The 27,242-nt window shown below is 39.8% G+C and overlaps 1 protein-coding gene across 1 annotated transcript; it reads left to right on the forward strand.

Moving 5' to 3' along the window:
* Positions 1–5,137: 5,137 nt before the first annotated feature.
* Positions 5,138–27,242, forward strand: cracr2aa (calcium release activated channel regulator 2Aa). Its single transcript, XM_051951418.1, has 18 exons — positions 5,138–5,269; positions 8,360–8,773; positions 10,777–10,888; positions 10,984–11,173; positions 13,440–13,586; positions 14,890–14,980; positions 15,077–15,172; positions 16,532–16,719; positions 17,273–17,344; positions 18,678–18,723; positions 18,890–18,978; positions 19,102–19,441; positions 19,724–19,856; positions 22,132–22,213; positions 23,584–23,698; positions 23,875–23,976; positions 24,343–24,419; positions 25,918–27,242. The coding sequence occupies exons 2-18, from the start codon at positions 8,552–8,554 to the stop codon at positions 26,003–26,005; spliced, it is 2,190 nt and encodes a 729-aa protein (XP_051807378.1). The 5' UTR covers positions 5,138–5,269; positions 8,360–8,551; the 3' UTR covers positions 26,006–27,242.

The raw sequence follows: 27,242 nt of genomic DNA on the forward strand, positions 1-27,242 counted from the left end.
CAGTCAGGCTGGAATCGGTTGTGTCGTTTAAGGCGTACTATCAGTGAAGGGATAGAAAGTGAAAAGATTACGGGGTTTAAACAAATAGCTCCAGATTATGCAAAATGTATTCACTTTCTTGCCAAGCGCTAGACGAGAAGATCAAGGCCACTCTGGTTTCTGCGCTGCAAATAGGAAGCTTTAAATCTGCCAAGCACTTCTGAATCTCATCAAATAATAATGATAATTTACAGTATCTGGTTTGTTTAATCTGTGCAAAAGGAAAAGTAGCTGGATTCCCCCCGTTTCCACGTTTTATACTCTACAGCAGGGGTGTCCAACATGAGGCCCATGGGCCAAAAACCGGCCCGCAAGAGGGTCCAATCCGGCCCTCAAAGTGTAAAAATTACAGAGAAGACATTAACTGCAGATTATAAATTAGTAAAACTATAAATTTAAAATAATTTCTAGACCATGACAAGTTGTTTAGATCATAAAGTAAAATACTAGATTGTTATTTTGTCGTTTTGCGTCTCATTTTTGTAGTATTTTGTCTTGGGTTTTGTTTTTTGCTGGTCTTTTTGTTGTCTGACTTTTGTTGTTTTGATCATAAAGTAAAATACTACACTGTGACCAAATGTTGTGTTTCTTTGTAGACACTCTGTGATCTGGAAGTTGTAATGTGGAAATGATAAACTGAGGATGAATGTTGATGAAACTGAATAAATTTTTCTTAAGAAATTTCAGCTTGTCCGTGATGTTTAGTAAAAAGACAATTCATTAATTTTGAACATTTCCAGAATGTACTTTTTGGCACTAAAACAAAGGAGCCATTAGGAGTTGTGGTCATTTATTGGTTTTTATGCTGTGATTTTTCTGGTCCGGTCCACTGGAGTTTAACTTAGACTCAATGTGGCCCATTAATTAAAATAAGTTTGACACCCCTGCTCAGTGTGGTATAAGTTGGATCTAACTTTTACAAATAGAGCACACATGCATTTCGCAAAATGTCAGAGAATTCATAAAAATAGCACTCAAACTTTAACTCTCTTTGGTCAACTAGTGTTGTCATTTTCAGGTGATGTAATCTGAAGGCAACAGCAAAAAAAAAAAGTTTAGAGAGTCTGTCAGAGTGCACCAGCTCAGTGAGTTAATCAGAAAATCAGTGTGAACATATGAAGAAACCAATTAAACAATAGGAAACACATGTTCCCATGATCCCTTGGGGAGGGGCCGGTGGCAAGTGGTGCTAGCATGTAATCACGTCTAATGGCACGGATCCAGTTTGCAGAGGGAGTGGAAGTCCCTGGTGCAAACTTACAGTCAGGTTGAGTGCAGATTCTCAACACTGGTCACTCTGAGAGCCTCACTAATCAATTGCAGGTAATTTGTTCATCATAATGGAATCTATAGAGGCTGAGAGAGAAAGCGATGATGCAGTAATAGCAGCTCTAGAAGCTTTCCGTCATGTCACCAGGCTAATAATTCTGCCCCTCACTGTATCAGCAATCATCCTGTAAATGGGGCACGTAATAGCTTGTCTTGCACAATAAGACTCTGCGTGATAAGAAGCGATACAAGCAGCATGCTTGCTTTGCATGCACACTCAGCTTCCAAGTTGGCAGCAGTCACTGGCCAGGTTGCCACATGACTGCAGGCCAGCCATGCACCACATCCCTGGAAAAACGAGTCAGATCGGTCAGATCTTTCATCGCCGTAATGTAAAAATACATAGAAGTAATAGAACGCAGAGGGGGAACATGAGGGATGGAGTTGTTTGTGACAGAAGCACGCCAACGGGGCATTTTCTGCTGCAGCAGCGAATTAAGCATAGCTCCCAGACAACAACACATTAAAAACAAATCAACATTTCCACTTTCCACAGGGCACATGCAATTCTCTCTAAAAATAATCCCCTTTCACACAAGATGCCATGTTTGAAAAGATCTTGGGGGTTTTTCATTTCAGGTGCAGAAATGTGAAGACAAAGGAATTGAAGAACATAGATTATCCTTTCATGAAATGATTTCTACTTGGTGGCAGTGATAAATTAGCCATGAAAGTCTTTATCTGTATATGCAGAGTCATTAGTGTGAGTTTTGTCGCTGCATATGAAGCCCACAGGTGCTGAGCTTTATGTTGTGACCAAATAAATACACTCCAGAGTGCCACCTAGAGGTTCTAGGAGGACAGTGGAGGTTTGTGTTTTAGACAATGTCAGACAGACGTGTAAACCGCAGTTTTAGCATTAAAAAAAACATCATTTGGCTAGATTCTTTCCTGATGCAAGTCCATAAATAACCCTACGTGCATAAAAACACATTTGCGTTTGTACTGAACTTGAAAACAACCAGGCTAAAGTCATCTTGAGGTTGTGATAGAACAATTGTCCATGAACCTGAAGAAAAAGGGCACTGAAGTAAATGAAGCCCGAGAGCCAGCAGGGAACCTCTCAATGAAATAAGAGCAAACACACTGCATCATAGCTGTCAGAAATAGTCTAAATTTGGAGTCCTTGTAGGTGACAATAACCCTTCAAAGTGGGTCTGCCCTATATGAAGGTTTCCACTTGTTTACTCCAGACGTGAAGTGACTCAGATCAAATACTCTCTATGAAGTTTTACTTCTGACGTACACAAAGAAATGTGAATGAGTTTTTCAGTTTTCCCAGGGACAAATCTGGGCCTGAAAGCACAAAAGAGCACGTATGGACAATCAAAACCAAAAGCCACAGCCACAGAAGATGCAGCAAAGGCCACGGCTTCAAATGGAATGGCTGTCCTCACTCACAGCCACATCCCCAGCCGCTGGCATATCTCTGATCACAGCCTCACAGCGTACTCCCAGAGACACCCAAAGACCACTAAAGCAGTGGCACAGACGACTCGAAAGCCCCCGACCACACGTTGCCTCGTACTTTAAGATGCAGAGCAGAATGAAGCTCTCCAAGTGTGATGTCAGTCCTTCCAAGGCCTTAAACCAGAGCCGTGTGGTGACATCGACTGCGTGCACTTTCCTCTGGTTCTTGCCACTCAGTTCTGCTTCTTCTCTCTGCTGGTGGAAATGGCTCCCAGAGGTCCCGTGGTAGTCGATCTTTGCTTGACTTCAGAGCCTGGCTGTGTTTTTTATCCCCCCATGGGCTTCATGCATGATGGGGTTGGAAGAGCGATCGTCCCAAGATGATAAATAATCGGCAATTTTCTGTAGTACTTTTCCAGGTTGTACAGAGATGATAAAAATACATGAAAATACGGAATTTAAAAACCAAATAAAGGATCACTGCGAACACTTTCTTGCCGTTGTCTGTTTCACTCATGCAAGAAACATGCATTATGTTAATGATCATTACTCAGTGTCCCCCCAGTGTAAACACATCTGGCCCTGAAATCTCAACTGGAGCGTCGCCTCGCATGCATCTGCTTGCTGCAAATCAGCCTTTCAAAAACAACTTGAAGAGGAGACAGTGAAAGCTCGAGGGCTCTCATCATCGCCACACATGTGGAACATCCATGTAGTTTCTGTCATGTGAAATGGGAAACTGTGCTGGGAGAGTGCTTTTACACCTGCTTGGCTGATGCGCAGACACATTTTTATGGCACGCTATAAGACTCTTCCCCCTCAGATTTGAACCTTTGGTTATGAGACTACGTCCAAGCTCGTGTGTTCCATTTATTAGACTATAACAGACCAGATGGAGAGTCTAGAACTCGCTACAGCACAGTGAAAGGTCAAGAAGTATAATAATAACTGCTATAAAAGCAGCTGATTAAACATACATTTCCTGGTTAATGGTGGAAAAACTGGTGCTGAAAGGCTTTTCATTTATTTTTCAGACTGGCAGGAGCCAAAACAGATCCTATACTGCCCTCATCTGTGGATAACTGGTACTACAACTGCATAGCAATTCATTTTCCATATTTAAAACCGAGCATTTTTCTTTCAGATGTTGGTTTGTTTGATTAGTGTGTATATGTGTGTGTGGCCTTTTTTTGGCTGAAACCTGATGTAATAAATTAATTTAAATATGCATTAATTTGACGAAAACACAGCTGCCTCTCTCTGCTTGTAGAAATGTTCTTTCCACAGCTCTATCTGACAGCATAAACATCATGAGTAACAGTCTGTGAACACTGAATGATTAATGTTAAACAGTTTGTTTTTAATTAAATGCATGCTGAACATAAGTAAACAGACTTTCCTGTAAAATTCTGTGTTTGTGGGTGTGTGGTATTCAGAATTTTGACACCAAGACTTTAATTTCAAGGATAAATAAACATCAAGTCCAAATATTGGTTATTGGTCTTCATGAAATAATTAATATTGGCATTGGCTGTAAAAGAAACAAAATAGCAATAGTAATACTACTACTACTACTACTTCTAATAATAATAATAGTAATAAATAAATAAAATATATTGTCATTGCTTTGTGTCATTACAATTTCTTTCTTTTAAATTAAACTTAGTTCACAATTAATTTTGACATCAAGACTTTAATTTTTCTACAGTAAATAGATATCAGGTCCAAATATTGGTCACTGGTCTCCCTGAAATAATATGTATTAGTACTGGCCCTCTAATAATAATAATAATAATAATAATAATAATGATAATAATAATAATAATAATAATAGAAAATAAATTGTTGTTGCTTTTGTGTCGTTATAGTTTCTTTTCTTGTAAATTAAATTTAGTCTATTATGAATTTTGACACCAAAATTCACAATTGATTATATATTTATTTGTTTAAAAAAATAAAAAAAACATTTTCATTGTTTTTGTGTCATTCCAGGTTTTTTCATTAAATTAAACAGTCTATTATTATTTTTAATATTTTTATTCTGTATTATTTATTCATCTATTTGTTTCCTTATTTGTTTGTTTATAATCCTGCTCAGCTGTTTGGACATTTGCCTAACAGTGTGCAGTGGACCCTGATATAATCTCCTGTGTAGATCAGTAGGGCAGGATTCCGTTGCAAAACCTGTCTGAAATGTGTGTGAAGAACATCTAGCTTATTTCCTCATGCTGTTAGAACAAGGACTGAGTTATCCGGAAGTTTTACTGAACAGACTGGAGGTGGGGACGGCTGCTGCTTCCGCACTTCCGTGTTGCCGTTGCTACGGTTACCAACGATGACTTAAGCCCCTCCCTCCAAATTTGCCCCGTCAGAGCTCAGTGAAATTCCTACACTCTCACCGGCTGACACTTTTAAACACTCAACTTCACCTGAAGGCTGACAGAGCAAGTCAATGAAGTCCTCCAGCGTGAGTTCAGCTCTTTATCCACCGGTACGTGCTTTACTTTACCCACCACCAGCTTCATTAATGGGACGGTTAGCTTCATGTTAACAAGCTTACTAGATAATACAAGGAAGTTCTTTGTAGCTAACGCTCCTTTAGCTTGTGTAAAAAAAAAAAAAAAAAAAAAGTTCATTTACTTAATTCTTCAATGTCCTGAAGGTTTTATTTGTAACAGGAAGCTTCATAATATCGGAGAGGAAACAGTTTTTTTTCTTGTGAAGCAACACGTGTTTTGTGACGCTGCTTTTTGTTTAGTTGAACACAACTCTTCCCATTTTTGTTTCTGTTGCCACCGTGTTTATATATTGTACTATCTATTTTATACACGTTTTGAGTGCGGCAATTTAGCACTTGACAGGTGGAATTGTGGTATTTATTTTGACAAATTGCGGCTCTTTGGAGTCCTCCCAGCTGTGGCTTCACGTTGTTGGTGAAATGGCCTGGTATGGTAGGAAGTGGTGCATGTTTTTATTTGGCACCAGAAATAAGCTCCCACAGGACAGATATGCAGTCAAACATCATCTTGTTGCAAGCTAGAGAGGTTTTATTGCAGCACAGTTAAAACTTTATTCAGAAGACTTCTGTTAAAGCTGGCGCAGCACGGCATGCACACAAATAATGCAGTTTTATTCCAAGGTAAGTTCAGAAGACAGCTGTCACAGTTACTTCTGGTTTTTAAAAGATTACTTGAAGGAGGAAAGAGGCAGCTTGCTGTTTCTGTCTCATTAGGCCCAGTGTTTACATTTTGGTCATGAATAATGCTGAGTTTATTTTTTAAAAACTTGTTAACTTTGTGATTTTTGTCAGGGACGCCATCATTCAACTTTATAATCACATCCACAGGACCTCGACTGTTCTGACAAATGACAAATATCTTATTTGTGCCTTTTATAGATTATGTGCCAGGCTACTTGACGTTGAAATAACTGAGCCAGTCCTCCATATGTACAGTAGTTTTTGCACTGTATCATCATCTAGCAACTATCATTTTGCACTACTGTGTTTATATATTCTTTTTTAGCTTGTAAATAAGTGTATATATTGTGTTATATTTATTTTTATTACTGCCATTTCCCCTCCCTTGTTCTTCTTTCTGTAGTTTATTTATTATTATTATTATTCTTTCCTTATTCCTAGGGTGACACTAACAGCCTAAACCAAATTCCTTGTATGTTGTGTCCATACTTGGCCATTAAAGCTGATTCTGGTTCTGAGTCTTCTGGAAAGCTGACTTTGTAATTATTGTGGCTTTTCAAAGTTATATACAACTGTGAGCTGATTGAGGATCAGACAGGAATACAAAAGAACTTTAGCAGAAACCTGCTGTGATTACGACTATTAAAACAAAAACTAAGCTTGTCGTTCTGAGGTTCTGACCACCGTGTTTGCTGTAAATGTTGGTAACTCCTGCAGCTCTGCCAGCTGTTACATGTGGAGCTCTAAGACAGATAAGATACGTATGCAGAGCAGCTCCTGTGTTTACTCCTCGGATCCTGGAAAATGACAAACACTTAAGGTTTAATACAAATGTTTTATTTGCTAATCTTTAGATTCCAGTTTTGTGAAGCTAGAATATGCTAAGTGTAATGTCAGGAATGTTAAGTGTGCATGGTGTGATATTTGGACAAATTGCATATTAAGCATCTAGACAAAATCAATTTGTTAGTTTTTTTTGTCCGATATTATTCCTCGATCACGGTCCTCTTCTGCCTCAACAGTCCTGCCAAGTTTTAACAAAGGAGTCCTTAAGTTTTAGGGGCCATATGGTCAACAGCACAGCTTTTAAAGATTAGACAATATTGTGTTTTCTCGTGTACCAGAGGGCAAAAACACTACATCACTCTTTCCAAACAGCAGTTCACGGTAGTTCCCTTTCTTATTTCCTCTCTCGTGCTCAAACCTCGTCTTGCTCGCTGTGGGTTGTTGGCGTTCCTCGTGAGCCGTGTCATGCCTGCAGAACATTGCACAATGTTTGTGCTTAAACCTGCAGGTGTGACACATTCAGAAAGCCAAATCTTTTGAGAGAAATATATAAAAAGGTTTAACATGTGTTTGAAATATTTATTTTATTAGTCAGGTTTGATAACGTTTGTGGGAAGTACAATCTAATTTAGATGAAATGTTTTAGCTAGAGATGCTTAAATAAGCGAAAAATATAGATTAGTCTTGTAGAAGCGCTTGAGTTAAAAGAGCCTGTAGTGAGTTTGTCTGTGTGTGTAGTCTGTGTCTGATCTCATTTTTCTTCTGTCCATCTATCTGCCTACATGCTTGTCAGTTTTTTTTCTTTGCCTGTCTGTCTTATACCTGTCCCACATGTTTGCGTGGGCACACACACACACACACACACACACACACACACACACACACACACACACACACACACACACACACACACACACACACACACACACACACACACACCGTGTGAAGCGCTTGTTCACGAATCGACTGATCAAACTCGCGCTGCACAGCTGGAAGGCATTCTTCCAAACCGATGCACACACAGAAGTGCAGCCTGCACAGAACCCACCAGCAGTTATGTCGGTCAATATTTTGAAGCAAACAAGTCTGTCCTCGTCAGACCACAACTTTCTTTTCAGTTTGGGGTTTGCTTGTCAGATGACGTTAGTCTCAGCAGCAGCCATCGCCCCTGAAGGGGAGAGAGGAGGGCAACAGTTGTTTTAGGAGCAGCTCACACCGTCTAAGCTCAACTCAGAATCAGTTTGTGTTTGTTGTTGAAGGTATGAGAACGTTAAAGAACATTTATATAACAGTAATTCACTTACTGGCTGTTTTTGAATTGTCAGAATAATTGAAATAATAATTTAGGTCAGTTCTATTAAAGAATATGTGTACTTAAGTTGTTGATTTGCTGGAAATATAATCAAATCAGGAAGGGAGTTTTTAAAGACACTTTTTGATTTAATATTTTCAAACAGCCCTCAGTTTCATAGACTTTTTGTGTTCTTTTCCAAACCATGTGATGCCCCTTTGATGCAGTACATCATTATTATTATTATTGTTGTCTAAATTCATTGGACAAGGGGCTGTAACTGAATACTCTCTTGTCTCTCATAGGTTTCATCAACTAATTAAAGAGGTGGTTGCTAAGAGATGACAATTGGTGTCGTTGGTGAAAGCCTCACATGTACATCAGCTTGAAGCACGACTTCTGTGGGATCTGTTTCCTGCACGCCCCCGTCTGTACCTGGCTCATGTGAAGGACGTAGGGAACGCTCGACAGACTCAACCCTAACCCTAACCCACACCATGGCGGCTTTTACTACTCCAGCTACCAACGACAACAACACTGTGAGCAAAGTGGCGGCCCAGACCGCATGGCAAAGACAAGGAAGCCACGACAAGGTGCTCAACCTGAGGAAGAGTGAGAACGGGGATGTTGGACGATATACTATCCTGGAGAAAACTCATGAATTCTTCCAGATGTGCGACATCGAGAACAAAGGCTTCATCACCCGACGTGACATGCAGGTGAGTCCGCTGGTTAAAGTCTGATCATAGACCTGCTGAGCTTTGATGTCTTAAAAGTAGTCAAAAATAATCTTTGTTGCATTGGAGTAAATAACTTTATTGAACTTATTTTGTTTTGTGTTGGAATAGATCACATTTTAATGCAAACTAGCCTGAAAAGTAACAGAAACGCATCATTACTATCAGTGTCAGTAACTTTGGAACAGCTTCACCACAGCGTACTTTACCGCATCACATTCACGTTTCTGTTAATGTTTTTAGAGACATCACCTCCTCATTCATCCAGGATAAAAGGCAGGGCCAGTCCAAACACATCATTACTAATGCTGAACAGAACATGGAGCCAACATGTGCACCTTTTTCAAAGCTGCATAAAAGCAGCTGAGGCACAGAGAGCCATGTGGACGCTTTGTCATGCAGCTCCTCCACTGGCATTATTGTGCAGATTCACTTACCCCTCGGATGTTCGTCTCTGCCAAGGCTGATCCTTTGATGAAGCACTTCTGGGCTCTCGCTCTGAGAAGCATAAATGCATAGAGGCCGAGCTTTGATCTGGTGTTTGTAATAATGGTTTTTAAATTAGATGGCACAGCGGTCCGGTCCTTGTCAACACGTTTTGTGTGGCCATCTGTGCTGAAGAGGACAAACTGTACTTCAGATTTGTTTCACACTTTGTTTACATCTAACAAAGATCTGTGGTAAAGCTCAGTGGTGCTACATACATTTAGCTTCACTGTTGACATCACAAAATATTTGCTGGATTTTCACGGTTTGAAGTGCGTTTCACACCCTGGCTAGCAACGAAGGCAGCGTTACAATAGTAGTGTTTGCTGACATGAGGGATGTGTTCTGCCCAGATAACACGCTTTACAAGAACAGCTGATCGTCTTACGCAGATGGCATTCTTTCTGTTTCCCTCCCTGGGACTTTAAGGGTGGCTTTGGTCAACATTTGCCACCAGTGTAAACACTGCACAAAGAACAAGCTGCTCACACGGGTGTGGCTGTGTTGGCTTTTCTTGAACATGGTCCAGCAGTTACTGTTATGGTCTAGTTTTCTTGGGAGGATCTCACTTTGTCCTGTTCCTTGTGATGAACATCTTAGTGAAGGAACAACTGTCACTCCTCCTCTCTCAAATAATACGAGAGTCTACTTAAGATCTTGTGTTGATCTTTTGGCAAAATGTGCTCTAAAATGTCTGGTCAGTCGATGAAGACTGTAGCTGCACCGGGACGTCAACATGAAGTTCATGTGTTAAGCTGCATTACTGTGAAGCAGTGCACTGCTGAAGAGGATGCATTTCTGTAAAACAGGGGTGTCAAGATCCGTTCCTGAAGGGCCACTATCCTGCATGTTTTAGATGTTTCCCTCTTCAAACACACCTGATTCAAAAGATCAGGCTCGTTATAATGCTTCTGCTGAGCTTAATGATAAGCTGATCATTTGAATCAGGTGTGTTGGAAGAGGGAAACATCTAAAACATGCAGGATAGTGGCCCTCCAGGAACTGAGTTTGACACCCCTGCTGTAAAACATTCACTACGAAGCTATAGATCACAGATGCTTTATTTGTCATTGCACACTTTCATATTAATTGAAATTTCATTCAAGCTGGAGGAGCGCGCTGTCTTTCTTGGGAAAAGGGGGGGGGGGAAAGGACATTTGGGATCCGGGTAGGGATAGCAGAGGGTAAAATGAAAAAAAGGTTCGTTATGCCAAATGAAACCTCCAATGTTGGGAAATTCAATTTGAGAAGGAGCCTGGAAAAAAAACAAACCCGCAACAGGCAAAGCATGACATGAGACGGGGTTGGTTGGGATAAGGATGGCTGATTTAGTGTGATTTTTAAAGTATAGGGGAAAGTACACCAACTGTTCACATGATTCCCAGTGCACACGTCTCCTTAAAAGTCTCAAGTAGCAGTTGTTCTAGCCACAGTATTGTTAATGTCCTTGAAATGCTGTTCTTGCCAGTAGCTGCTGTGATTTGTGTCTCGTTAAACAGAGGCTGAACGGTGAGCTTCCTCTCAGTGCGGAGGAGTTGGAGAACGTATTTGATACCCTTGATTCCGATGGCAACGGATACCTTACCCTTGAAGAATTCTCCTCCGGCTTCAGTATGTTTTCAGTCGCTTAAACATTTTTACTACTATCATCAGAATTTAGGATGTTTTGATTGTGCATCTAAGCGCTTGATTTACTTTTTTTTTAGGTGAGTTTTTGTCTGGCCAGAAGATTTCTGCAGAGGAAGGCATGGGGGAGAAAAACCCAAACAAAAGCCTGCCAGAGGTCCTGTACCAGACCCAGTGGGAGGAGAGCCTGGCAAGAGGAGAGGAGGACGAGGAGGAAAAACACTTCTGCATGCTGATGGAGAGCCTCGGAGCGAACAGTGTCTTTGAAGAGTGAGTACTGTGAGATGTGTGCGCATGTGATTGCAGTTTGTCTTTCCACAGTTCGTCGATGTTTCCCTTAAGTCTCCACTACATTTTTCGAGGTGACAGCTGTACTAACGATATAAGAGTTGGAAGTTTCCACCCACAAGCAAAGCTGTTTCTGTGCTCCTGCACCAAACAATCTGTGAGTGTTGCTGTTGTAAAGTTCTAGAAACCATCACACTTAGAAAGCTCTCACAAACTCCTCTGAATCACTAAAGTCAGCTTTCTCTCCAGTCTTATTAACTAGTCATGTGTCACTGTGCTTTGCTAGACTGAAAGATAACGACGTGATCTTATGAGATGCATGACTAGACTCACCTTTAACAAACAACTCCAGCTCAATAAAAGTAAACAGTGGTGAAGGTGGATGGCAGATTATTGGCTTCCACCTCCGTCTTTAGGGCCAGAGACATTTGGATGACATTTTGTATCTGACCCATTTGTGCAGCAATAACTACTATTGATTCTGGTCAGACTTTATAAATGCCTGTTTCAGTGGTTTTTCTAACTTTACAGCTCAGAAGCACATTACATAAAATAGTGGAAACAGAACGCCATAATCAAGACATTTAGCTTATTGTGTAGTTTTGATGAACACTAAATGTTTCTGTTCAGCATTTAGAAGTTACCGTCTTGTTAATGTGGCTGTAGACCTTGAAACAGGCAAAAAGATTCAAGCAAACTGTGACAAAGGTGTTTTTTTTAAAAATTGTAATAATAATCACAGTGTCCAAAACACAGAATGTTCTGTCTGTTCAGGGTGCCTTTACACTTTTTCTGTGCTGTACTTGACTACGTTTGAGCCCAAACTCCAGTAATGTTAAGTATAGGTGAGCGTTATATGCCCTACACAGGCATGGTATGAGGACATTTAAAAAAACACATTTACAGAACAACAATGCTGCTCTCACTGGCGATTCTTTCTGCCTTTCCATGAATTACCAGAATAACAGATAACTGAATCATGTCCTTCTCATGCATAGATAATCACATTTAACTCGGTTCTATTAATGAATATGTGTAGTTAAGTTATTCATTTGCTGGGAAAATATTCAAATCAGAAAGGGACTTTTTTTTTAAAAATTGCTTTTGATTTCAAATTTTCAAGCAGCCCTCCCGTTCACAGACTTTATGGGTATTTGTCATGGTATGATGATCTGTGCCCGGGTCTGTTTGGAAGAGGCGGACTCTGAGTCTACTTCACATGTGAAAGCTCGCTGTACCAAATATCAGGAAGTGTGCCGATGCTGAAGATATAGCATTAACTGTCGGTCATGTTTTCAAACAAAAAACAAAAGAAAAGAGGTTTTCTGCTCAGCCTGTTTCCTTAGAAATCTGCATCCGTGGACGGATCTCGACACTCACACCCGCATCGTTACACAATGACAGATGAGGTTTGATAACAGGAGAGTGTGTTCCTCGTCTGTACACCTAAACAAAGGCAGCAGCTGCAGCAGTACTTTATAGTGTATAGTTAGCTGTAAGAAGTATATGAACAGGTGGGTCAATATATAACTGAAGGATTTTTGGATATATCTTTCATATGTTTTTATTCAAAGTAAAAAAAAAAAGTTATTTATGTTAATTATGATCATGTCTTTACAAATTCCATAATTATTTATTATTCAAACAATCACTTATTAATAAAAAATGTCTGGATATCACTAAAATGTCAACTAAATAACCATCTGAATGGTTATTTAGTTGACACCTTCTAATGGGCTAAATAATAATAAAATGAGCTGATTCAGAAATAATTTGGATTGTTTTCTTTTTATTAAGTTGAGATAATCATGACAGATATTCCTTTTTTGGTAATTTATCAAATTTTGCATGGAAAATAAAAAATTGTATCTGTGTCTGAGAAATCCCTTTCCACTAAGTTCACCGTTCCAAAAACACCTCTCCAGGAAGTGTGTTAATTCCAGATCACATGACCTGCTCCACATGATGTCATTTCCTCCTGAAGAAAAGACTGACCAGACTCCAAGGCTTTCTGACTTATTTCATATAAAGTAGTGAACAGGTTTACTACAATATCTTTATGAATAATTTTCAATTTCCCTCGATTGTATATATAATATTTAGAATCATCTGTCTGTAAAAATACCATGAGTTTTGGTGATCATGTTCTGACTACATTATTTTCTATTCCTCATGAAAAAGGTTGCTCATATCAATACAAACTGACAGTACACTTGTTGACACCTGCTCTGTATTTCTGTCCTGTCAGTCCTGCTGAAGTACGTAGTCTGTGGGCCCAGCTACGCCGGGATGAACCAGAACTTTTATCCAATTTTGAGGACTTCCTGGCCAGAGTGACGTCCCAGATCATAGAGGCCAACCAGGAGAAGAGGGACATGGAGAGTGCCCTCAAAAGGTCAGGGTCCATCTTTGTATATTTAATCTTGAGCCAACGTTGGAGGAGTATTTAAATTAGCTAGTTCCTTATAGTCATTGTTGAGTTTTGTGGTCTTGAATGATGAGTTTTACAGGTCTTTGATTTCGTAGGGCATGTCAACAATGCAGTTCAGTTTTATGCTCACAGCACCAAACTATAACATGAATCATCTCAGGGCACTATACAGAGAAACCCAACAGCTTCCTCTTGAGCAGGAACTTTACAACAGTGGGGAGAAAAAACCTTTGACATAGCCAGACTCAGAGTGGGCGGCTGTTGTGGTGACAAGAGAGCAGAAAGAGAAAAGAAGGGCGATGACAAAGGGCAAACAATAAAAGCTGGTCAGGTTAGTTGGGGATAGTAGCCATAAAAAAGGAACCTGCAGCTCCAGAACTGCAGACACCTGCAGAAAAGTACAGAGAGAGATGACGGAGATGAAAAAGCACAAACTAGATGTGACATTAACACCATGCAATAATAGTAGGATATAAATGCATGGAGAGTAGAAGAGAGGTGCATCGTGGGATGTCCCTCCACAGCCTAGGCCTATAGCAGCATAACTAAAGGATGCTTGAATTTCACTTGAGTCACTCCAGACTCTATTTTTTTTAATGCAAAATGTGAAGTTTGAAGCTTTGAAACTCTTAAATTAACCAGATATCTGCTTCCTGAATCCAAACTGGGACACAGTTTCACATTAAAGGAGCTCAGGCCTCCACATTCCACTGTCATTTCTTTCTTTTTTTTATTCATTTGCATATACAAACAGAACATGAGATCATCATGGGTGTCACATTTACAGCAAAGATTCTTTTACACATGCATCACAATATAAAGTCACATCATTCAAGGTGCATACACAATCCATCTTTCCCAGCGTTCGATACATTTCTCCAGTTCAAGTCTTAAAGCAAAAGTAAGTCTCTTCATTCAATAAATTTCTTTAATGATCCCACGCCACTGTTCCAATGTTGGAGGGTCCGACTGCAACCATTTCTGGGTTATAGCTTTCCTACTACTTGCCAAAAGTATTTTCAATAAATATTTGTCCCTATATAGGACTGTATCTGGTATTTTACCAAGATATAAAGTAACAAAAGAGTAATCTAAATCCACCCCTATTATTTTATAATAGGGGTGGATTTGAGCTGCCACCTCCCTCCAGTATACCACTGTCATTTCTAACTACATTATGCTATAGAAGTTAAAAGTGTGTAGCTTCACATACATGTATTACATGAGATGCATAGCACATCGTCATATCTGGGTTTTATCCACACAGGAAAGCAGCGACACATGACGATGAGATCCAGCGCCTATATGAAGAAATGGAGCAGCAAATAAAAAATGAAAAAGACAGGATTGTGCTGCAGGTAGAACTCAAACAGTGATGTTGACGTCTTGCAGCAAAAGTCTTTTTTCCTGAGGGTTTGTTTTCCCCTGATGTCTCTTTTATCGCTCTGCTCCAGGACTATGAGCGGTTTCTGTCTCGCAGTCAGGACATGGAGCTGCAGCTGTCCAGCAAGGAGAAGGAGCTGGAACAACTCTTCCAGAAACAGAGGAGGGTGAGTGGGAGCTAGCAGAATTATTTCCCTCAGAGAGCACTCCGGCTTTCACAGCCTTCAGAGAAAGACATGACAAATAAACAGTCTGTCACTGCAGTGATCCCACAGGTAAATTCAGCTCACAGCAGGTGAGACGCATGAAACAAGATGACAGATGCTGTTAAAAGCAAATAAAGTGATTCAGAGACTCTTTACCGCCAATACAGTGATAGATCTCTGCATGCAGCCAAACCATTCAAGTACATTTCCTCACATAGTCAAGCACTGCACAATGGTGATTATACAATATGTCCAGTGCATACATGATAAGAATTGGAAGTGGCTGGGTTTATTGTCTAATCTATGACCTAGATTACCAAGTAGTTGTATTTGTTTGAACATAAAGGTGTGGATTCAAACACACTCACATATAGACGGTGTTTACATAGCAGCGTTAAGCTTCCACTCAGGTATATTTAGTGTTGTTTTTGAACTCAGTCTGTTTAATCAAATCTAATCAAGGCCTCTGAGAGCTTTCTCTCCAGCAGCAAGATAACCTTGTATTTATGAAGCTCATGGATAAAGAGTAGTAGGTTATATCACACCTCCATTTACAGACTCGCACTCATGCTTTTAAGGTCAGCTGAAAATAATTCAATTCATGCCAACAAGGACTCCTCTTCGCTGCTCCTTAGCAACGCTAATATATCATTAATATATCAGCAGTTTACCAAGAATCCTGTTTATGGAGAGCATCCAACCATGCAGTGGTAAAACAGCAGCTTTTAGAGCATTAAGCATGGTACTGTTGATTATTGTAGCTTGTTGGTTTATACGTTTCTGATTGCATCCTGTCTCTTGTTCATCATATGACGACTGTTGAAACATGGATTTTTCAAGCTGAGAGAGCAATGATGGGAATGTACTGTGAGGACATGTACCAGGAGGAGTTGTTCAAGTCAGGATTTTTTTTTTAGATTCAGGGTTTTAAAATTGATAAATGAAGAGTTCATTTGCGAAAACAGGTAACTGTTTTATAAATTTTCAGAAAACTCATTTTTTTATTGTTTACTTGAGATAATAATAATAACACTAATAATTAGTTTTTTCTCTATTTTGTCATGTATGTTACTACTGAGTCAAATCCACTCAACTTCAGTTTGATTGATATTATCTCAAGTAAACAATAATTAAAAAAAAGTTTTCTGAAAATTTATAAAGCGGAGTTATCTGTTTTTGCAAATGAACTCTTCAAATACTTTTCTACTTCATGGTGAAATAATGATGTACTGGCTGATCTTGTAACATTTAAATATTTTGTCTGAGCTCTCTTCACATCGTGTTTATTTTTATTTTTTTATTTTTTGGACCACCCTCCAGTTGGAGTGTCAGTGCCAGGAGCTTCACAGTGAGCAACACGTGACCAAAGTGGAGAACGTGAAGCTGAAGCAGACCAACGATGAGTTAGCCCGGGAGCTGGAACACACCAGCCAGGAGCTGACCCTGGCTCAGGAGCAGCTGAGTTTACTGCAGGAACAGTCGACGAGGCTTCATGAGGAGAAGGAGATGTGAGTAATTAGCCGATTAATCAGACGTCTGCAGAACTCCAGCCCTGACTATTTGACCTCTCAATGTCTAGTTCTGGTGATTAATCAGGATTTATTCATCATTACTGAATAAAAAGACGAATACACATCCATGTCAGCCATGATTTATGCAAAGTTTATACTGTCAGTGTGCAGAAACTGAAAAGTTCTTTTTAATATTTGTCTGCCGTTAATACCTGTATAATATGATTTTTTTTACACATTTTGATTAATCTATGGTCCTCAAACTGCATAACTATAAAGATCATTTACAAGATAACAACTAATCATAAAGTGACGTTAGTCCAGCTGCTGTTACCAACATGTATTTGTGTGTGTTGACTTTTGTTCTCACTCAGACAGACACTTCTGTTAAAATGCTCTGATACTGTATCTTAAAGAGACTAGACAGGAAAAGACAGTACCTTTTGTCTGTCTTTGTCCTGGGTGTATGTTTTTGTGTAACCACAGAGCCGATTGTGTCTGCATAGTTGTGTAAGAACACGAATGATTGATGCATTATCGTTGAACACAGGGAAGTGTACAGACTAACGGAAGGACTGCAGAGAGAAAGAGCAAGCCTTCTGAAACAGCTGGACCTGCTGAGGTATGAAACAGGAGAATAATAATGATAACAGGGTGCAGCTTTACTGGACTAGTGTACACAATGTAACATGACAAGTAGATATTACTGTTACTGTAATTAGTCTGTGCTGATTTTTTACTAAATAATGAGCAGCAAAGTAAGTCAAGAAAAAAATGCTGCTACTCAGAATCAACGTTCCTCTCTGATTATCCAATGAGAGACTTTTTCTAATATACAGTCCAAACCAGAAGTATTTAGACAGTCACACATTTTCGCCTGCTTTCCTCTTCAGGCTCTTTGCTTCAGTCCAATTTGAAATTAAATACTTGGTGCTGCTTAAACATGCCAAGTCTCAGCTTTAATTTGAGGTGGTTTATGTAGAGAAAGAGCTCTGTGTGTGACGTAGCCCTTTCAGCACGTTGGATAGAAATGCATTTGGCTGCTAAATGTTTCATGAGCAGCCGTGTGTCATTTCAACATCAAACATGGTTGTGGTTGTGAGGGCTGCCAGGCGAACGGGCACACTGACATTAATGTCACTGCTGATTCAAGGAACAAGACAAATACAGTAGTATACAGGAGCATACTGTGTGCACAGATTCAGCCGTATGCGCTGAATCTTAGAGGCCGACGTTTCATCTTTTAGCAGGACAACAAATAGCAAACAGAGCAGGGTGATGAAATGCAATATGACTGGCTGCGTTAGTCACCTCATCTCAGTCTGAATGAGTTGTACTCTGCTTGCTGAAGGCAGAGAGAACCCACACCGAGTGTCTGCGGAGTATCAAAGATTCAGCCAATCCTTGACTGCACAGGATTTTCTTATTATGATTTCTGTGCCTTTTCACTTACTTTTGAACCCTTTAACTTTGGGTACTTGATCTTTAAATAGTTATTTTTTTTCACAGTTTTTCTGTCTGAAGAACAATGAACACGTGAAGAGTTCATTTGCAAAAACGGGCAACTCTGTTTTCAGAAAACTATTTTTTTTTATTATTGTTTATTTGAGATCATAATAATAATAACACTAATAATTGATTTTTTTCTCTATTTTGTCATCTATTTTACTACTGAGTCAAATCCACTCAACTTCAGTTTGATTGGTATTATCTCAAGTAAACAATAAAAAAATAGTTTTCTGAAAATTTATAAAGCGGAGTTATCTGTTTTTGCAAATGAACTCTTCATGTGTAGACTAATCATGGCAAGCATACTGCAAACATCACATCTAATAAGCTAGGCGTTCATGTAAATAATGACTCTGGCCTTTTGACAATAATAAAAAATTTATAGTAGGGAATAATATGAAGTTCTCACCGGATGCTCTCTGTCTGTCTTTCTTTTTTGTATCCAGGGAGATGAACAAACATTTACGAGATGAAAGGGACATGTGCTATCAGGTGCGTTTCATCTGTTGGAATGCTTTCGTTTGATTATTCAAATTTACCTTCTCTGCATAATATACACTTTGTAATCTTTTAAAAGATCACAGGCAGAATAAAATGAGAAAAGAATCTGAATTTTCTGCCATATTAAGAATATATTGCTTATGTTCTGACTCTACAGAAACCAAAGAGTTCTAAGAACACACTCGGTTTCAAGCAGAGGCCTTCAATCGGTGTGCTGAGACACGCAAACACAAATATCTTCAAAAGGTAAGTCCTCTACAGCTGATAACTAGACAGCTATTGTCTGTTTAAACGTGTCAAATAGGATACAAGCTGCAGTTGATGCTGTGTTTTTATTGATTTTCTAATCACTCCGGTGTTGTTCTGCAGTGAGGATGAGGAGGAGCTGACCTCCAGTTCTGTGAGACAGAGTCCAGCCAACGGATCATGCCAACCGTCTCTCCCGGCAGAGGCAGGAGGACACCTCCAGAGGATCATCTCCATCGAAGAGGACCACCTCCCCCACTTGCTGAATGACTGTCAGGCCCAAACCCCTCTGCAGGAATGTAAAGAAGGAGCGGAAGTGTCAGACGGTGAAGAAAATATAGACTTGGTGATGAGTGATATTTACCCATCAGCACAGCAGCAACAATCGCAGGCAAGCGTGGAGAAAACTGAAATCCCAACATCTCCAAGGGGTCAACCTGTTGGCAAGGAGACCAGCATAAACGTAAGCATGTAGACACTGAGCGGCACACGGACATGCTGCACTTTAAATGATGTTATTAGCATTTAGGAGCTGCAGAAATGGTGTAACTATGAGTAAGCATGTTTTTGTTCCTGACAAAAGACCCCTTTTTATAACAAACAGTAGATGCTGGATAAAAGCATATTAAATTCCCAGTGAGAGCAGAAGCACACTGCTGTAGTCCACCTCACATAAATAAGAACCAACCACTGAACTGATCTTTCTGAACCTTTAACCTCTGCTCCCACTGTTCTCGTTTTCCAGGAGGAAGGCGGCCCTTCAGCGCCTGACCGCCTCTTCAAGATCGTCCTGGTGGGGAACTCTAGTGTCGGAAAGACTTCCCTCCTTCGGAGATTTTGTGATGACAGCTTCCACTCAGGCACTTCTGCCACCGTGGGTATGTAATGTAGAGGGCAGAGGCATGCGTGTTGTCATTTCCTGTGAGTAAATATGTCAAACCAGCCACTGCTGTGGTTGATCAGGCTTGGTATTGGTCTACTGCTGAACATCCTGATTGACACTGTATGCTATGGTCCTTTTACTGTCTGGTATCATCGTTATTATTCACTATGAATTATATATCTTTATAATGACTTATGTGGATCCATGTAATTCACCGTCTTTATCAGGGACAACCAAGAATCTGACTTCAAGTATATTTTTTGTGTTGTGGCCTGCCTAAAATTAAGAATAAAAAGAGGCAAAATACTCTCAAGGACGTGAGTAATTCTTTCCAAAATGAAAAAAGAGACCTCACATTTTCACTGTTTTGTTGGAGTCTGCTTATACAATATTCAAAATTTACGCAGTTCTTTTTGATGTGCAGGATGTAGAAAAGCCAGAGCTCCTTGACAAAGATATTCAGTCCAAACATTTTTAAAGAACAACTAGGGAACCTTTGTGTATCGGTACATACACACGTGGACAAAATTGTTGGTACCCCTCAGTTAAAGAAGGAAAAACCCACAATTCTCACTGAAATCACTTGAAACTCACAAAAGTAACAATAAATAAAAATTTATTGAAAATTAAATAATCAAAATCAGCCATCACTTTTGAATTGTTGATTAACATAATTATTTAAAAAAAACAAACTAATGAAATAGGGCTGGACAAAAATGATGGTACCCATAACTTAATATTTTGTTGCACAACCTTTTGAGGCAATCACTGCAATTAAACGATTTCTGTATTTGTCAATGAGCGTTCTGCAGCTGTCAACAGGTATTTTGGCCCACTCCTCATGAGCAAACAGCTCCAGTTGTCTCAGGTTTGATGGGTGTCTTCTCCAAATGGCATGTTTCAGCTCCTTCCACATATGTTCAATGGGATTCAGATCTGGGCTCATAGAAGGCCACTTTAGAATAGTCCAACGCTTTTCTCTCAGCCATTCTTGGGTGTTTTTGGCTGCGTGTTTTGGATCGTTGTCCTGTTGGAAGACCCATGACCTGCGACTGAGACCAAGCTTTCTGACACTAGGCAGCACATTTCTCTCCAGAATGCCTTGATAGTCTTCAGATTTCATCGTACCTTGCACACTTTCAAGACACCCTGTGCCAGATGCAGCAAAGCAGCCCCAAAACATTACTGAGCCTCCTCCATGTTTCACCGTAGGGACAGTGTTCTTTTCTTCGTATGCTTGGTTTTTGAGTCTATGAACATAGAGTTGATGTGCCTTACCAAAAAGCTCCAGTTTGGTCTCATCTGTCCAAAGGACATTCTCCCAGAAGCTTTGTGGCTTGTCAACATGCATTTTTGCAAATTCCAGTCTGGCTTTTTTATGAGTTTTTTTCAGCAGTGGTGTCCTCCTTGGTCGTCTCCCATGAAGTCCACTTTGGCTCAAACAACGACGAATGGTGCGATCTGACACTGATGTACCTTGGCCTTGGAGTTCACCTTTAATTTCTTTGGAGGTTGCTCTGGGCTCTTTGGATACAATTCCAACGATCCGTCTCTTCAATTTGTCATCAATTTTCCTCTTGCGGCCACGTCCAGGGAGGTTGGCTACTGTCCCGTGGGTCTTGAACTTCTGAATAATATGAGCCACTGTTGTCACAGGAACTTCAAGCTGTTTAGAGATGGTCTTATAGCCTTTACCGTTAAGATGTTTGTCTATCATTTTTTTCGGATGTCCTGGGACAATTCTCTCCTTCGCTTTCTGTTGTCCATGTTCAGTGTGGTACACACCTTTTCACCAAACAGCAGGGTGACTACTTGTCTCCCTTTAAATAGGCAGACTGACTGATTATGAGTTTGGAAACACCTGTGATGTCAATTAAATGACACACCTGAGTTAATCATGTCACTCTGGTCAAATAGTTTTCAATCTTTTATAGAGGTACCATCATTTTTGTCCAGGCCTGTTTCATTAGTTTGTTTTTTTAAATAATTATGTTAATCAACAATTCAAAAGTAATGGCTGTTTTTGATTATTTAATTTTCAATAATTTTTTATTTATTGTTACTTTTGTGAGTTTCAAGTGATTTCAGTGAGAATTGTGGGTTTTTCCTTCTTTAACTGAGGGGTACCAACAATTTTGTCCACGTGTGTATCTATACAGTAATGTTTCCTGTTTCTTTCTTCCCATCAGTTACACATACTTTGCAAATACTTGTTTGCTGAAAACGGTGTGTTCTCACCGGTCTTGTGAATTTCCTGTCTTTATGTGCAGGTATAGACTACAGCGTGAAGACGATAATGGTGGACAGCAGCCAGGTTGCACTGCAGCTGTGGGATACAGCCGGACAGGAGAGGTGAGGTTTCAGCACACCGAGCGAAGACAGATAAAAAGAACAGAGCGTGGCTTTTAGAAGGTCGCTGTTAGTGCACCTTTTTATATTTATATGTCCAGTGTATGTTTTCTTTTACCCTCCTTTTTTTTTTTTTTTCCAAGTTAGTCCCTAGAGCCCCCGCCGGCAGGGGCTCTAGGGACTAACAAATCTGCTCTTTCATTATCTTTTCTTAAAAAACTAGAAAACTATCAATCGACTCTTCTCGTGTCGAACGCTCTGATTGGCTGTTTAAATTTCTACTTTACATCCTGTACCCTTTACATAGAAATAAAAGTCTGACAATAAAAATGGAATCAGATGTTTTTAAAAGTGTGATTTTGCAGTTGAGCCCTGGAACTAAGAGGTTCCAGAGATATAGCCTTTTTATTTATTTTTTTCATTTTCGAGCAGGTGCCTCAAAAACAGGGCTCAGGGACTAAAAGTTTAAAAAGATCCCCTTTATCCCAATGTGCATTCATTGAGCTAATACACTCTTAGTCTTTGACTCATTTGAAAGCACAGGGCTCCAGAATGGTTGCATTTGAAACCTTTTTTAGAGAGTGTGAGGGCTGAAATTTCAACTGGTCGCATTCATGCAGGTCACTGATGATCGTTAAGCTGTATTAGTGTCGCTGCTTCACTTTTATTACGTGTGTGGCTCCATAAGATAAAGTGATCTGTAGCTGATTGTTTAAGAAGAAAATGAGGAAAGAAGAGGAGCAGGACAAGGAGAGGTTCGACACAAGCACACCTGGTGATCAGAGGCAGGTGAAGGCAGGAAAAGACGCGACTCATTCACTGTTGAAGGCTAACGCAGAAATAGGGCCGCAGAATTAAATGAACATGAGTTACAATAATGATTGTGGCTCTGCACCATTACATCAACGCTAACTGCTGTGGTGTTTATGCTTTAAAATGAGGTCTTCTCATGAAATACAGAGCGTACCCACGTGCACTGTTTTTTCCGTTCATAGAAAAGACCGCATTTAAAAAAAAAACAAAAAACCGTTCGGTTCCATCTGGGACAAATGCGACATTAGAACGTCCTACTTTCCTCTTTTCAACACCGCAGCAGCGACCACAGCCTGCGATGTGGGGCGTTTAGGGAGCATTAATAAATGTGATCTCTATCAATAAGCAGATGTTCAGCTGGTGATGTGTTTTACTTGTGATGAGGTGGGAGGTGAGACCAAATGAGAAAGTTGGTCCCACCGATGTCTGGAGCCCTCGGGCGTTATTCTCATAATTTTCCATGTCCTCAAGATGCAGGTGAAGCCCAGGGATTTTCTGGGATTTTTGGATTAATAAATAAACATAACCCGTCCTCTTTTGTCTGCTCTCTCCTCCTGCAGGTATCGAAGCATCACCAAACAGTTCTTTCGTAAGGCTGACGGCGTGGTTGTGATGTATGACATCACCGCTGAGCAGAGCTTCACCGCTGTAAGACAGTGGCTGACCAGCGTAAAGGTATGAGAGTGGACGTGTTTGCTGTGCACGTTTTCACACTCATACCACGAGCAGATGTGTTTGTTTCAATTGTTCCGTTTTAATTATCTGTATCTGTTGAATGAAAATGAAGATAAATAAGCCTTAAAGTCCAGTAGACTCTCTAAAGGACATTCTGTCTTCTTTCCTCTTTACAGGAAGGTGCAGGTGAAGACATCCCCCTCATGCTCCTGGGAAACAAAACAGATAAGGAGATTGAAAGACAAGTTCAGAAAGCAGTGGGTGAACGACTAGCCAAGGTTTCTATTTTATTTTTTATTGACTATTAAGCTCTTGAATGAAAGGAATTAGACTGATAATTGAAAGAAATGAATGTGGAATCAGTGCCAGTGTGATCCTGAGGCTGAGTTAATCTTCTTTGTTTTCTTTATTAATCATTTTCATTTTTTTTTATTCCTCTTGTCTTTGATGTCTATTGTTTCTATGGTGACCAGAGAGGACTATGTGAGCTTGTATAGCTACATCAGCAGTGGTTTTTCTTTGTACTTTTGCAGTTTTACCAACAGGATTTACTTTTTATGTTTTGTGAGAAGCCTATCCTGATCAGTGTGCAGTAACTTGTAAAACATTCAGGCACACTGTCATCGTTTCTCTTCGTTTTTTAGGACAGCCAGATGTCCTTCTATGAATGCAGTGCATGCTCTGGATTCAACGTGGTGGAGTCCATGGTTCATTTAGCCAGGTAAGCAAACGTAAAAACCTTTGTGATAGATGACGTAAAGGAAAACTGAAGAGACAGTCGCTGCGTTGGACTGAAAAATGGAGCGAATATCTGTTTGAAAGCATTTGAAGCGAGACTGTTTCCGTATTGAAACAAGGAAATTGAAATGCTTCATGTGGCGCTGGAGACACAAAGGAGCTTTTCTTATCATCTCATTCTGAAGATCACTTCAGAAAGCAGAAAATATCTAAAACTGTTTACCATTTCTTTTTTGTGCAGTGAAAAAAGTCTATCAAATCATATTTAGTCTCCTCTTTGTGGGATGTCAGTGGTTTCAACTATTTATCAAAATATGCTCCAGAAAAGCCTTTTGTCCTTCGTGAACATTAGATCACTCTATGCCTGCTCTTCCTGCCAGCAGTGGGAGTTTCTCACTGCTTTTTTCACATTTTGACTTGTCATGGCCTGAAAAGCACAAGAGGAATTGATAAGTGGAATGATGACTCATTTCCATGACGGTGAACTAGCGAGCGTTGGACCTCTCCTCTGTGGTCCGACATCATTAACACACCTTCACCTTTCCTGCTAGATTCTGTCAAACAGAACAGCGACCTACTAATCATGACATTTGTCTGCAAGGAATTAACCTATTACTTTGTAGATATGAATGTATATAGAATTGCAGTTTGAGTCAACACTATGGTTCCACTGTTTTGGATACTAACAATGCAGTAAAACAGAATTTATCCATTGCAGCATCAAAAAGAATGCAGCTCAGCCCCAAATGGGAAATAAAACCCCCTCTGATAAAGACAGCAGAGCTAAAACGTGTGCAGGAGCAGGAACAGCTGCACCAGTACAGAAGGGCATCAAGGTTAGCTTGGAAAATCCAAACTGAATCTCCATGTAATCTCCTATCTCCATGTTAGGAGATACAGAAGAATCAGTTTGGCATTGGGCGAATTGAATCGCGTTTCCCTCCCGGGACAGTTTGGTACGACCAATCATAGCACGGGAGGCGGGAGTTAATGCTGCGTCATCTTCAGCACCTGGATTACCCATAAAACACCTGCGCACCTCCCGTAACCAAACACAAACATTAACAAAGTTATTCCTAACACCGCTAATCGTTCTAAGGAGTCTTTTGTTGCGTAGCCTTTTCAAAAATAAGTGTTGTACTTGAGAGTACCCATGTATTCGCAGATTTTTGTGACAAAAACGGCAGTAATCGTTCACCGTGACGCTTTCTCGGCTGCATGCCGTTGTTGTTTGGACTACATGGACTTCAAGGTCGATTTGTTTGTGCGTCACATCCGTGTTACGCTGATTGGTTCTTTCTCGTTCAAGCTGCATTCGTTAGCCCCTCCTTTTTGAAATCGTCTCGTATCATCACAATGCCAGACTGCCTTTATTTGTATTTATATTAATACATAAATAAAGTCAGTTTGGATTTTCCAGGCAACATCAAGGTGTCACGTCAGAACAGCTTCATCTCTTTATGCCTCATTATTTTTCTTAGAATTCTGAAAGAGCAAGAGGACCGAGAGAAGGAGAAGACAGTGGAGCTGGTCAGTAACCCCTCAGAGAAGAAGAGATCCTGCTGCTAACACACAAACGCTTAACACTTACACAATAGCACTACCCTTTACCAATTTACACAACGTGACAGTGTGATCACAGGACGCATTATTGACTGTCAGCACAGCAGCTTTCCACCCAGTTTTTGACCTTAAACACCAGAATGAGTCATGTGGTCTTACGTCACAGATGGTATCACACCTTTCTAAAGACGTGTAAATGGTAGCACTGGCTTAAAAATAGCTATTTCATGAAGATTTAGTAAAATGGTAGCAGTAATAATCCTAGAAAAGTGGGTTTTCTTTGGAGGGTGAGATCTAAAAATAACTGAACAAATGTGCAAAGTTGAACTGAGTTTGTAGGATATTTTTAAATGTAGGGTATTTCATCAAACTTGACTGTAACTCTGAGGTATTTCATGTATTTATTTAGCTTCCAAACGCCCTTAAGTGGTTAAATGTGGGCGTTTTACTATATATAAATAAGTAGTAATTTGGTGTTAAGTGTCCGTTTTTTTTAAGCTGTCACTCCATCACCTTTTTGTACGTATACATGGGATGTAGTGAAATTGAATACATTATCAAAGAACCTTGCAGTCAACACTGCCTTTACAAAGCTTTGGGTGTTGAGTTTTAGTTGACATTTATGTCTGTGGTTTCCGTTGGGACCAAGACTATTTATGGTATTTCAGGATGTTGTGGAAAAAAGTGCCATGCAGCCCGATGCTGAAGTAATACATTTTCACTGAACAACTTTAACATTTTGTCATATTTGTTCCAGGGTTGTAATACTTGATAGTGTTTTATATAAATGTTTGTGTTTTTGTGCACCCTTTGTACATTTTAATTGATTTGTTCTGTGCTAGTCTTGTTGTGGCAGCACTGGAGGTTGGATCAGCTGTCAGATTAAAAATACAGTTAGTAGATAAGACATATTATTCTCAGAGAAAACAGAAACGGGTTGAGTGCACAAATTGTGTGTTTCATACCCCTTTACTCTGCCAAGTATTTTAAGAAATGATGTCACTGTAACCCATGAAGTTACGTAGTCTGGATCAAAATGGGTAAAATTTGACAGGTTTTGGTAAAAACTTTTCTCGCTGTCACTCACAGCGCTTCACTACTGCCAGGATCGTGCACGTCACTTTAATGTATATAAAAAATGTAAGTAGAAATAAATTAAAAGCTATATGTTTATGTGTGTATCAGTGGAAAGTGTTGGAGTTTTTCTTCCTGCAATGTTGAAATAAAAATGAGTTGAACAGCA

The sequence above is a fragment of the Acanthochromis polyacanthus genome, chromosome 8 (genome assembly GCF_021347895.1).
Source record: "Acanthochromis polyacanthus isolate Apoly-LR-REF ecotype Palm Island chromosome 8, KAUST_Apoly_ChrSc, whole genome shotgun sequence".
In the NCBI taxonomy this organism is placed as follows: Eukaryota; Metazoa; Chordata; class Actinopteri; family Pomacentridae; genus Acanthochromis; species Acanthochromis polyacanthus.

Bases quoted from the DNA above. Each gene is read 5' to 3' on its own strand.
- cracr2aa (XM_051951418.1), top strand. From the start codon at position 8,552: ATGGCGGCTTTTACTACTCCAGCTACCAACGACAACAACACTGTGAGC. The intron at 19,857-22,131 runs GTATGTAATGTA...CTTTATGTGCAG, and splicing joins AGGCACTTCTGCCACCGTGG to GTATAGACTACAGCGTGAAG. The intron at 24,420-25,917 runs GTAAGCAAACGT...TATTTTTCTTAG, and splicing joins TCCATGGTTCATTTAGCCAG to AATTCTGAAAGAGCAAGAGG.